This window comes from Serinus canaria, chromosome 1A (genome assembly GCF_022539315.1).
Source record: "Serinus canaria isolate serCan28SL12 chromosome 1A, serCan2020, whole genome shotgun sequence".
NCBI classification, from domain to species: Eukaryota; Metazoa; Chordata; class Aves; order Passeriformes; family Fringillidae; genus Serinus; species Serinus canaria.
Window position 1 is genome coordinate 63,275,643 of NC_066314.1, and position 13,296 is coordinate 63,288,938.

At 39.8% G+C, this 13,296-nt stretch overlaps 1 protein-coding gene across 1 annotated transcript in view; it reads left to right on the forward strand.

Annotated features, from left to right (window-relative positions):
- The window catches only part of LOC103819716 (potassium voltage-gated channel subfamily KQT member 1-like), a 411,297-nt gene that overhangs the window by 65,025 nt on the left and 332,976 nt on the right, over positions 1-13,296 (forward strand). The window contains exon 11 of the mRNA XM_030238669.2: positions 10,082-10,196. Within this exon, the coding sequence (XP_030094529.1) occupies positions 10,082-10,196 (115 nt within the window). The remainder of the gene's footprint in view (positions 1-10,081; positions 10,197-13,296) is intronic.

Below are 13,296 nucleotides of genomic sequence, written 5' to 3' on the forward strand. Positions count from 1 at the left end.
TTGGTTAGAAAATAAATGGATTTGGATAGATGGATTAGAAACCAAATGGCACTCTTTTTTGTGTTGTTAAAATGTTTGGTTGTAAATCAAGATAGCATCATGAAATTGGGTTTTCCTCCAATGGCTCTGTTAGGGTTCAATGTCTGTAATGGTGTGTTTATATAAAAATAAGAATTATGAGTGTGATAAATATTAACATTAATAGCACTAAGCATGAGAATTTGGCCATGTTACTTTCACACATAGCAAAGATGATTTTGTGTCTCACTCCTCAGTAATGTGGTTTAAAGAAGCTTGGATGGAACCAAAGCTTTGTAATGGGGCTTATGGGGTAAGAAAACACACACCTGTTGTAATTTGTACAGTATCTCCTTTCCCTGAAAATGCTAATCTCAGTCAAGTCACTCCTGAAATTCAGCATTCATCCAGATTTCTCCCTGGGACTGTCAGACTCTACAGCCTGTGCTGCACTGAACTGTATTCAGCAGTCTCAGCACTAGCAGGACTTTTCTGCTCCTCAGGGCTTCCCTACCCATCTCCTCAGGAGGAACATTCTGTGTCCCCTGCAGGTGCACTCCATGGGGACAGAGGGGCACTCACACTGACAAGGGCAGGGTGTGTTTGACAGTGGCTTCTCCACCCTCTTTGTGCAGGTCCCTCGGAGGAGGGAGAGAGGAGCTTTGTCTCCCAGCATCTCTGTGGTTCTCCCTGTCACAGAAAAGCCATGGCCTGCTGCCAGAGGTCACCCTCAGTCCCAAGAGCTGCAGGGCACATTCAAATGTATCTCCACAATGTCATCAGTAAACAGAGACTTTAGGTCTCAGACTGAGGGTGTGTTCCACCTCAGGGTTGTGTCTCACTTTTAAATATCACCATTTTCTTGTCATATCAATTGTTAGATTACTGTTGGGAGTGTAGAAGATGTAATTATTCTGGCTCTTCTCAGAATCTGAGTTTCAAAACATTTGAATTTTAATGGTAGCAGCAAAAGTGTAACAATTTCTTTAGACTGTTTTTTAAGCTCTTGAATTATAAATATTTTCTAATGGAAGTTCTGAATAAGCAGCATGAGGAAGTTGGAATGTGACATTAATAAAGGATGCACATCCTGACTGAGCCCTGAAGTACAGAATTGGAGACCCCATGAATTTAATTTTAATTAAAAAATGATCAGTTAATTTTAAGCATTTTAAGCATTTCTAGGAAGATAACTTATTGGGGGGGGTTGTGCTTATGAGATGTTTCAGTTTGCAATCTATGATCTGAAGATCTGTCTGGCAACATTTTTAAAGCATTGGGTACACATAACAATGGCTGCTTTGAATTCTCTTTTCAACGGTTGTAACTTGGACTCTTACTCAAATTACTGCCCTACCTAAAATATCCTCAACTTCAAGATTTAAAAAATAAGTATTTGGAGCAAATATATTTGAATTAAGGAATACTCTCATAAAATGTTGTTTCTTTACACCTGGACTCTATGAAATAACAGCTGAAGCTTTAGTTAGGAATAGTTTTCATTTAGTGCAGTCAACAGCTGTGAATTATTTTGTTGAACTTGTTTTGAGCTTAAGGGCAAACATGAAAATTACCTCCTCTACTAGTAAGATTTACTTAAATTTACAGATTTTTTTTTCCAGTGTGGAACAGGCAGGTTGGTAGCAATACTGTCTATATTGAATTCATGTTTAAGACTAGTAAATAGGGAAATTGTTTTACAAGGATTCAGTTGAGGGAGGGCAAGAACTGCATAAGACCAGCAAATAATTTTGGCATATTTCATTGTAATTACAGTAATTGGGTTTTGTGTTCTTGTGAGTCAAAACATTGACAACAATTCAGAAGATGTTTCTGTTTTTACTCTCACTGCAGTTTGTATTCTTTGACCATTAACAGTCATGAAAAATAAAAATGTTTTCAGACCGGTTTATTTTCTTTAATAGCCACACTAAAACTGTACTTCCTTGTTAAAATAAACACTTTTACTATAATGGCAGTTCTGAATCCCATAATGGAATGTAACTCTATATATTTATATTACATGATACATTCCCTATGTGTAATTCTAAGAGTTTGTATGTGTTAAGAGCTCTCCCTGCAGAGCTAACAAGCTGCCAAATTACATTTCACTGACTATTAATTGTTTCAGTTTCAGGTCAAGTTCTTCTTGTCCTTAAAAAAAAAAAAAAAAGGCGACCAGTGAAGAAGGATCGCTTTGAAAGCTATTTTTGTCTTATTTTTCTTCACTGTTATTGCTGTACATTTTGTTCTTCAGAATAACTGAATGAACAGTCAAATATTTCCAGCCTTAAAAAGTTAAATACATCAGTATTGGTGACTTGAATTTGGTCTTGGAGAGCTGATCTCTGAACATATTCACAAGGTGTAGATGGTATCTCCAGCTCAAAAACATGTTAAATATACCCGTGGGCACAAGGATTGTGTCTGATAAGCAAAAGAAACAGCCTAAGTCTTAAGAGAATAAAGAAGTGCTTGTCAAAATAGCTTGCTTTAGATTATTGAAAAACTTTGCTCTCTTGGCATCATTTGAATACAACTTGTCCAGTTAGATGCTTTCCCAAAGGTGTCCTGGTCACATCCCTCCTGGACCAGCTATGGAGTGTTTGGGCCTCAGCAGATCATGAAAAGCAGCTCATTTCTGTGTTTTTCCTGCTGTCATAATCCTCCTGCTGCAGCCATGAGGCACAATTTAATAGCTACTAATTTAACAGCTATCAATTAATATATTGTGGTATTCACATACTCTTGGAACAGAGAGACACATAATTCTTTCTCCAAGGATTTTTCCTGGGGAAGGCAGTGAGAACGCTCAGAGAGAGAAGAGAAAACAATTCTTATCTCTACTTGCTGCTCCTGTTGTTTGGCACATGTGGAATGTGTTATGGAGATTGTTTACCAAAAGGAATTTGTTAATTTGACTCTGCTGATGGTTGTTTGGACTGATTGACCAATTAGGTCAAAACTGTGTCTTGACTGTCTGTAAGGGGTCATGGGTTTTTCTTTAGTATAGTTTTAGTAGAGAGTATAGTATAGCTTAATAAAGCAGACTTCTGAAGTCATTTCAGCCTTCTGAAACCATTGCAGTCATTGCACGTTATCTTCTGGCTGGGGGTCATCCTGCATCAATAATTTATCTATTGTGCAATTCACTCTCTGGGTATCTCTGATGCTTCCCTTCCCCAGCCAACAAGGAAAATGTGTTTTCCAACCTCTTTGCCAGACCTCACCCACTCATACCCTTCACATCACCCACACAGACTTGAAGGAGTTTGGAAGTCCACTTTTTTGTGTATCTTTTGAAGAAAGAGCTTTCATTAAAAAAAAAAAAAAAAGAAAAAAAGGGCAGTACTTTTTTTTCAGGAACAACACCCAGGAGAGAGGAAATGTTAAAATAAAGTTGATCCTGTATTTTAGGAGATGGGAGATTTCTATGATTTGGGTTGAGAATGAGTAAATGCTGTAGGATTCAGATGCCTGTTTGTCTGTCTTCTTTTTTTGGGGGGGGGCCCTGCCAAGCCATGATTTTGTAGTGCATGCTGGTCAAGAATTTGAATATTTACTGCATGGCTGTAGGTTGTATGTGGTCCAACTGCCTGGATGCTTCTCCCTGTTAAAGGAGAAGGGATAGGAGATGGCATTTCAGGAGTCAATGGAACTCTTGCCAGCCACAGATCTTTTCCCATAAGGGCATATGGAAATGCCCTTAAAGCCTCTACTTCTTACAACAAAACTTTTGCCTTCCATCTTACTCAGCTGAACAGGCTTGAAGGTCCCAAATGCTTTGCATTGGAAGGGATCTTAAAGATCATCCAGTTCCAGCCCTACCATGGGCAGGGACACCTTTGACTAGCCCAGGGTCCTCCAAGCCCCATCCCTTTTATTGAGAGTCATTCCCAGGAGAAGAAAATGGAAAAGCAATCATGGGTATAATGCAAGCAGAAATACAAAAGTTAAAAGTATCTAGATTGGTAGTTTTAGTTCCATGTTTTTATGAGTGCTTTTGTCCCAGCACAGTCAATTGACATTTAAAAAGGTTTTTCAGATTAAATTGGCAAGGAAAATCTGTGCTTGCTTGGTCTGAAAGGGGCTGGGCTGAGCCCAGTGAAGATCACAGCTGGGTATTTGAGCAGATAGTGAGGGGCACCAGCACTTCAGGGCTTCCTGGGCTCCACTCATCTCCAGTTCCCTTCTGACAGGTCCCATCTGTGTATGATCCTTGCAGCTCTTTGTGCACTTGGTCCCTGACCACTTTCTGAGTCTGTCAACAAACCTGCCTGACAGAGAGTGCCCAGCATTGCACTGCTTCAGCAGAATGGACACTTGCTTACTCTGCAAGTTATTCCATGCAGGATATTCAGCTGGATGGTTTAGGTTGATATTCTGCATTTAAAGAAGCTGATTGTGAAATATGTCTTCTAAAGTAGACATAGTTATGATGCTGTAGAAAATGTTTGCAGTTTGTTGGGTTTTTTTCTGTTTGGTTTGTAGTTTGTGGGTTTTTTCTGTTTGGGGTTTTTTGGTTTGTTTTTTTGGTTGTGCTTTTTTTTTTTTCCTTTTTGGTGTGTGTTACATCCTTCTTCTGTGCTAGGTCTGAAAAGGATGTTCAGGCAGCTGGGTAGATAACACATCCTCATGTGCATTCAAGAGTATGTTTAATTGTTTCTCTCTGCCTGTTATCCAGCACTACATGCCTTTTTCCAGTGCTACATGCCTTTGTGATTTTCAGTAATGTGTTGGTATTCATTTACATCCCTGTGCTGTCCCATCAGCCCTGTAATGAGTGATTGAGTTCCAGGGGCTGTAAGGCAGTGTGTAATTTGGCCTGCAGGCTTATCTAAACAAAAGAATGTACAACAAATAAAGGCAGCATTAGTGCATTTTGAGTGCTGGTTGTTTCAAATCAGATACACAGGAAACCAGATGTTGAAATTTATCTAAAACACTTGCAGCCCAATCTGTAACTACAGCAGGAAGAGTGCTCAGCACTTTTTGTATGGAGTTAGCAATGTGTCTGCAGCAAATACAAATTTATTCTTATTCCTCAGTTCACCATTTCAGATGTTCTTTTATTTCTGTTCTCCTTGCAAACCAGTGCTTAATTAAATTTGGTGTGATTCTGCAGGTGTTTTGGGGGCAAAATGTAATTCTTATACATTGTCCTGAATTTAAATCATCCACATATTGAATGATGATAATAAATTTAGCTGCCTAAAATTAGGTACAGAAAGTAGCCTGAGCTTTTTTAACTGTACTTTGACTAAGAGTTGTGTATGGGACAATGTGAGTATGTGGCATTTGCAGATGGCTTACATTTGAGTGTAAGGTAAGGATGTAAAATCACAGCTTCAGATGCTCAGATTTGTTACAGTTTTACATAAAACTAATGAAAAATATCTTTGTTTGGAGTAGTACTGAGTACACTCCTGACACCACTGTAGCTTCACACAGTAATGAAGAAAAGCTCTTATAATTTTGGTAAAGAAATTACTCACTTCATGCTAATTCTGTTTCACTGTATTGTTCCAAAGTGACTCCTCAGAGGAGCTTGAATGCCATTTGCCTGTTGAGAGGAATGATACCAAAAGCAAGTTGAAGAGGTTTTTAAAAGCAGGCTGGTGTTGAGGTGTCAGGAACTTCCAGGCCTCTGGGCTTTTATAAGCTGTTAACTTTCCTTTATTCTTGTGAGGAAAGTGAGGATTTGTAGATGTCCTGGTCTCAGCCCCAAAAAGAGTTTGCCTCTATGCAGCTTTACAAATACAGTGTTTTTAGTGAGGTGATCCAAGTTTCTGAGACAGGAAAATAGACAAGACATAGCAGTGTGATCCCACAGGCTCTTCATCCCTGCAGATAAAGGAAGCATGGTTATCCCAGGGATTTTCTGTCAAGATGCAACCTTACAGATGAAATTAAATCATATGTTTATGTCCTGTGTACTGGTGGTGCTGAGTAGAGCAGCGTGGCATTATGAGAGAGAGGGTTTTAACTGCTTCTGATCTGAAAGTGATGAGGAGACAGTGGCATTGAAGGAACAGAGATCTGCTTTTTTGTCACCTTCTTTATCTGAGAAGAGGATAGTGCAACATCTTCCTTGTTATTTTGTCCTGCTGTTGGTAGGCATTGGCTGTTTGGGAATGACCACAATAGTGCAGTCATGTTTGCTGCTGCATTTCTAATTTGTGAGCTTGCCTTTTCCCCATAATACAAAGTCAGAAGTTGGTGGAATATAGATAAGGACTCTAAGGTTAGATAAAGCCAAACAGCATTACAAAAAATACTTCTGGGTTATGTTTAGACATGTTGATTTTATGACTTCACCATTTTAGAAATTATAAGTACATGAAACTTAACTTCCTTTTTGCTGTGTCATTTAATCAGTTGCTCTGTTTTGGGGCTCCCTGGATTTGTGGCATCACTAGAATTTGTTGTAGTGTGCTAGATACTATTCAGTATTTTCAAGTTGCTGCTTCCAACTTTTCATGCTCATAAAATATTGTATATTTTATGGTGAAACCAGTACAGCTTCTTTATACTCTAAGTAGTACCACATGGAAGGGAGGGGATGGCTCCTCTTCTTTTCCCTCTTCATATTTCCTTGCCTTCCCTGCTTAGTACTCTGCAGCATCAAATGTAGGGCATTAATTCCCATAAAGTCAGTTTGGACAAGGAAATCTTATGAAAATAAATATAGAGAGGGAAGACAGAGTTGTTCTGGCTTGAGCTGCAGCTGCTACAAACTACCATCTGTAGTAGCTGGGCCTTGCAACTTTGAGGTTTATTTCTGGAAAACATCACTGCCATGTGTTGAACGTATCGTAATGCTCCACATTTCCTCAAAGTGAAAGCACTATCATGAGTGATTATTATGAATTACTTTATTGCTCAGGAGCTTATGGCTTATTGACATTAAAAAAGAAATTGTCCCTTTTAGTGGGATTTTTGGGAATTTTGATTTATGACTGAACATTGCTGTCTAAATGAGTTTTGGAAGTTCAGGGAAAGTGAGTTAACTTCAAAAACTGAGTTGGTTCCAGAATGGGTGTTTTGAATAAGAAAATAATGCTCAAAATTCTGACAGTCACTTAAAGGACAGAAAATGTTTAGAAAATACCATGTATTACATGCATTTACCATTAGCATTCATGTAGGGACCAGAACACATTATTCATGTGTTAATATTTTAAAGCAGAAATGCGTAAAATGAATGAGCTTTAAAAGCATAGAGGGAAATCAGTATTAAAAAAACTTTTTATTAGGGTTGCATGGGTAAAAAAAAGTATTGTCTGGTGATAGCTTTAATACTTCTCAAAACTAACACTTTGAATTGAGTCAAGTGGCTCTGAGAGTAGTAGGGAATCTCAGAATCTCACCGCCCAAATATGATGAGCCTCAGAGCTGTGATTTCTGCCTTATCTTGAGATATTAGAGCAGCACTTCTGCAAGCAGCTCTTTTTTCTCTTAATACTTTTGAGATAAATCTAGTCAGCAACCAAAATGGCAAAAATGGTTCTGTCCATGGATCTGACCATGGAAGCAGGGGACGGCAGAGGGGAAGCAGTGAGGCAGCCTCTGAGACGTGACCCAAATACTTAATTTTATGGAGTTAAGTACACAAGTTCTATTCAGCTGATAAAATCTACTACAGAGGATGTGTTACACAAGTCCTGTTTGTGTGGAATTCATAATCTCATCATTGTCTTTTCCCAAATGCTAGCAGGAGTGAAATGTGCCCTCCTTGGGGAACGAGACTGCCACAGATAATCACAGCAGTGCTCACCCAAGGGAAAATTTGGGTGCTTTTGCCTTATGTAAAGGCACAACAGAAGCTTGTCCTGCTTGTGTGGGTAACCAAGCAGAGGCTTTTAGACCCCAGGATGAGGTTCCCCACATCCCAGCAGAAGGTTCCTGGTCAGAGGGCAGGTTCTAGGTGCACCTGCAGGAACAGCAGAGCTGCTCAGCGCAGCACATGGGAATGGTGAGGACGTGAAGGTTTGGAAACTGGCTCCTGCTGTCATCCCCCTTGCTCAGAACTAACGTGCTGTGGGGCACATTGCAGTAGGGAAAGGAGCTAGCAAGCCAAATGTGAACAATTAGGGTTTTCTGGGCTCTTTAGGAGTGCCTGGATGCAGATTTTAAACAGCGGTGTGATGAGCCAGAGAAGAGTTTGATAAAGCAATAACAGCTCAAACCCCTAAAATGACAGGACTAAAATAAAATCCTATGACTTCTCATGGCAGATGCATTGAAGTAACTTTAGTATCTATGCAGTGCTATGAAGGAGGCAAACTGCCATGAGTTAACTGGGCCCTGCTCTGACCCTTTCAGCAGTTCATCGTGGAGTAGGAATTGATAGCAATGCAGAGTTTTCCTGTTCATCTGATGTGCCTTATATGGGCACACTGATTTAGCTCTGCCTTGGCCCAATCCCAAGTTTTGCTAAGTTCCTATGAGGAAAACCTTACTGTAGCTGAAGCCAAAACTCCCCCAATTGGATTTTGCAGATGTGATCGTGTACCACGTTACTTGTTCAGAGACTGGTGCTTCCCAAAGCCGTACTTCAAATATGGGATCTGTGTGTTTCAAGACTTTGTCTGACAAAGTAGGAGGCCACAGAGTTCTCTTACAGGAAAAATGTTGATCAGAACAAATGCAGAACTGGCAGGTCTCACAAAATAAAGCTCCTCTGGAACAGCCAAAGTGTTTCAGTAGTGCTGGGAAAGCACAGAAGTTCATGCTCCCATCGCCAGGAAGATTTGGGTTTCCCCTGGAGACACACAGTTTATTTGTGATTAAATGCAGCAGAGGTAAATAAAATAGCTTTGTCATTTTATGTCCTTTGTCAGTGTTTAGTTACACTATTTGATAATTTGAGAATCTTTTCCATGGACTTCATTTTCATTCCTTGTCACTTGGGTTATGGCTCTTCCAGTAGCAAGCTCTGGTGTTGTGGGCTTTTTAGTATTTGCCTTGAACTTGAATATAATCCAGCTAAAGTGTTCTGGAATTAACCAGAGATTTCAACAATTTCATTTTCTAGGAGTCAAGGTTTCTTATTTCTGTCATGTGGGTTGTTATCACAGCATATGCCAGTCACACTATTAAGTCTTTGCTTGTTATGATGCTTAATTTTAGTGATTCATACACACACACTCTTTTTTCCCCTCCCTTAAATTTTCATGTGTCATCCAATCCATTTTCCAAGTTAGACTCTGTCAGCTCATGTGCTGTGCTTTCAAGGATCATCAGAATTCAAATTTATAGGTAGCTTCCTGAGAAACTGTTAGATCACCAGGAATCAGGATAAATTGCTTTTAGGTTAGAGCAACTTAAGCTAGATACACTTTATACCTTTTGAACCAAGCTAATGAAGGAAAAGATAATGAAGAGAACTTGCAGCAGAAATAGCTTTTGAATATTGATGCATCTGAACTTAGAAAGACAGGTACACGTACACCACACATTTGTGATGAAGTCAGCCCTACATTGGATGGAAATCTTTAGAAAACATTGGATTTTACCACTTACAGGGCTAGCTGCACTTCTCTGATTTTTGTAGTGTCTTAGTGACTCCTTCACTGGTTGGCCATGTTTTAAAAATCTGTAATGAAATCTGTATCTTTGGAACACTTGAAACGTGGGCTAAACTCTAGCACAGCTTGTATCCACTATGGCTATCCTGCAGAGCCAACTGCATCCAGACACCTGAGGCTTCCTGGTTCGTAGGAGAAATTTGGAACGCTGGAGGTTATAGCAACCAGAGAGGGCTTTGGTTTCAAGTATTCTGGTTTTTATGATAATAGCATCTGAAATAATAGTTTTGAAGATATTAAAGCATTCATATCAAATGGTGCTGAGTGAGGAAATGGAAATCTGATAGTTTGTATTGTCCTGCCCACATCAGTATTGCAGAGGTGGTAAATTTCTGTTTGTGGGAGACAGCCCTCAAGAAGACAACCCTTTCCTGAAGGAGGTTCCTTGTGCTTGAACTATCTATGTGCCATGGCAAGAGCTTGTAGATTGGTCTCCCCTAGTGTATGATGATCTCTTTGCATCATTTGTGCAGTGAGAAGACGCTTGGAAGGGCCCACCCCAGACATGTCACGGGCCAGCAGCTTCACTGACGACATTGACCTGGTACCCGAGGAGTCCCCGCTGCCAGCAGCGTCCGACGTGGCACAGTGAGTGAGCAGCAGCTCTTACCTGATCACTTCAATGCTCATTAACAATGAGGGACACCTGCCACTGAGTAAGAGTCATGCTTTGGCTGGTTGGCTGCACTTGAAGTGATTGTGGATGTGATCTTGTTTAACTAAATGTGAACATTTCCCAATTCAGGCTAAAGTTTGGTGGAAGTAGCCAGATGCTTGGAAAAGCAGCACTGCTCTGTGGTGGGTGCCTTGCACTCTTGGTATCTTTGTTTTCCCACTTTTCAAGGCAGCTGACAAAGTTCCTGAGAGCTGTGTGCTTTGACAGTTTTATACTTGTAGACTGCCCCATCAGGTTAAGCTCTAAAGCAGTCCTAATATGAATTGATTGGACACCTAAATGAAATAGTCATTTATAGATACAGCCTGAAAATAGAAAGGCTACCTCATTTAATATTTTTATAAAGAAGGCACACTTTTAAGGAAATGATGTTCCATAAATATGAAAGTAAATTTATTGTCCAGGTCAGAAAATCCCCATCAGGGAGTTCACAGCAATTGTTGAGTTGCTGCTTTTAGTTGGCTTAGCAAATATTTCTGGAAATAAAATAATCATGCAGGACAACTTTATATTGTGTTTTATCAGGATCTTGAGTAACCTTGATGCTTTTGTCCTGTAAAATACGTGTCCTGTTTTGGGCATGGGGATTCTGTAGTGAATTTCAAATGTAAACCAAAGCATTAAAACACAGAGGAAGGCCTGGATGGACCAGACCATCCAGGTGCCATAGCAATGTTTTATCTCCCATCAGAAATCGATACAAATAATGCTGGTGGGGAGATCTCCTGAGTTAGCAGGCTCATGAAGGTCCAGCTGATGTTTGGATGGTATGGTAATATTGGTGAAAAACTCACCTGAGATCACTCTTGCAGGAGAACATCTGGGCTTTTCACTGGAAAAATGCTTTATCTGAGGTTAAAATAAAAATGCCTTCAGATAGGGAAGAATATCCACAGTGGTGTTCAGGATGAATTTGAAAGCAATGTGATTCTGTTCCATGGAGTGATTTCCTTTAAGATGGTCTTTCACATCCTATATTTACTTTCTGTCCATGGAACTCATAGAGATGATGTGTCTGCTACACCTGTAGTAACTGTACTGTGCTTTCATATGGGATATCCTGGTCCTTGCATTTCCCCATCATGTCATACTGGCCTTGCTTTCAAAGCAGAGAATTCTAAATTGTTCTATCAAATTGGTCTTTTTGCTTCTTTTTATTCAGCACAGTACAAGCAAAGGGTTTTGCATTTGAGGAAAAAAACCCTCAGATCTAATCTTATTTTTACTGTTTAGTGCATGAAAAATGGTGGGATTGTGACTTACATTTTGTAGTGAAAACTGTACCTGCATTTTTAGCTCCTATTGGTTTTTAAAATGCATTTCTCCCTGGTAGGGAAAATAAGGAGTAGCAGAAAGACAATCAAGTGCCCAAATGAAAAAAGAAATTAAAATATGCATAGATTTTAAGTACTGTGCTACACTATATGACTTTAAGTTTAAAGTCATATAGTGTGAAATCAATAATTCCTCTTGATCTGGATGTCTGGTGCATAGAAGCAGAATGATCTTGCAAATGAAATTGCTAAGTTAAGGATTTTTACATTCTAAGTCCCACAATAAAAAACATATGTATAAATTACAGCGTCTAAATACTAGTAAGAATCTTCAAATGTATAGAAAACATAAGGCTAGAAATTATAGATAGAAAGGTGCCATGTAAGAACAAAGCCAAAACATCATTTAATCTAGTTTTCTGTTTCTAAATTGAGCATAGCAGTTTTTACCTCTATCACTGATCATCTCATTTTCTGTGTCTGCATTTTTACCAAGTAGGATGCATCCATTTTAAAGTCAAGGTGATTCTTGAGCAGGAATGTGTTGTGTCTCCTTCCTCAAACTGGGAACTTTCTGAGAGAAGCACAGAACATGTTGTATTTATGGATCCAGGTTTAAACTCCCAATTTCAATGCAAGCAGTAATTGACACTGTGTTTTCCTGACACACACATCAGTATTAGATATACTCAGTGTAATTAGTTATCTGTCTTTTGGCAGAAGTGTAAGCAGGTAAGTCTTGGTGTGTGCTGCACTTTCTTTGGAGAGTGAGCTCTCCAAAACAGTTTCTGCTTTTCACTCAATTAGGCCAACAAATCTTTATCCTAGAGTCATAAAGCAGTCAATGACAAAACAAAAACACTTCAAAGAGTAAAATTCAGCCAGAAAGGGAGTGTGTGGGGTGTATGTGTATATGAACACACAGTGAGCCTTCCCAACTTGCAAAATAAGTGAAAACTTGGCTTTCACATACCAATTCATGCCAGGATCCCACAATGATGACAGTTTCACTTGAGGCACTTTGTGAACTCAAGTTTGACTTTGAGGAACTGCCAAAAGCTAAAGTTTTGTTTGCCTTCAGCAAGTGTTTTGAGCTACAAAATCAATCTTGCAGTACAGCTTTATTTCTAAGTCTGTAACTGGTCATATTTCAGCTTCCTGTGTTGATTATTGAACATGGTGCCAGGTCTACAACTGTGATGTTTTGAGGGTTGTTTTCTGTATTGTGAGCAATAGATGCTCATCAAGTCTCCTCTGCTGCATGGGTGACAGCAGAGATGCTCTCTGGTGACAGAAGCTTTTCTTTGGGCCACATGCTCTTGCAGATTCCCTCAAGTGGGTGGGAAAGGCAAATGATATCCCAGGAAAACAGATTGCTTACCCTTGAGCTTTACTGCCTCAGACAAGGCTCTGTCACATCAAAGTGCAGGTGTGTGGCAGATTCACATCACAGTAACTCAGGGGCTTTTGCCAAGCGAGCACCAGGCTGCTTGAAAGCTGCTGATGTTGTTGTTTCAGGTGATATTTGACTGAAAGCAAACCAGTTCAATGTGTTGCAGCCCTGCCCAGGTGTCAGCGGTGGATGCATCCACCAGGCAATTCCCATGTGGGTGATCCGTGCAAGCCTGGAGAAGCTGAGCTGCCCTGGTAGAAGCTGCCAGTGAAATCAGGCAGCAAGCTGGAAAATGGAGCTTGAGAGACCTTTCTGTAGGAACACAGCTGCTTTGGATCCCTTAGA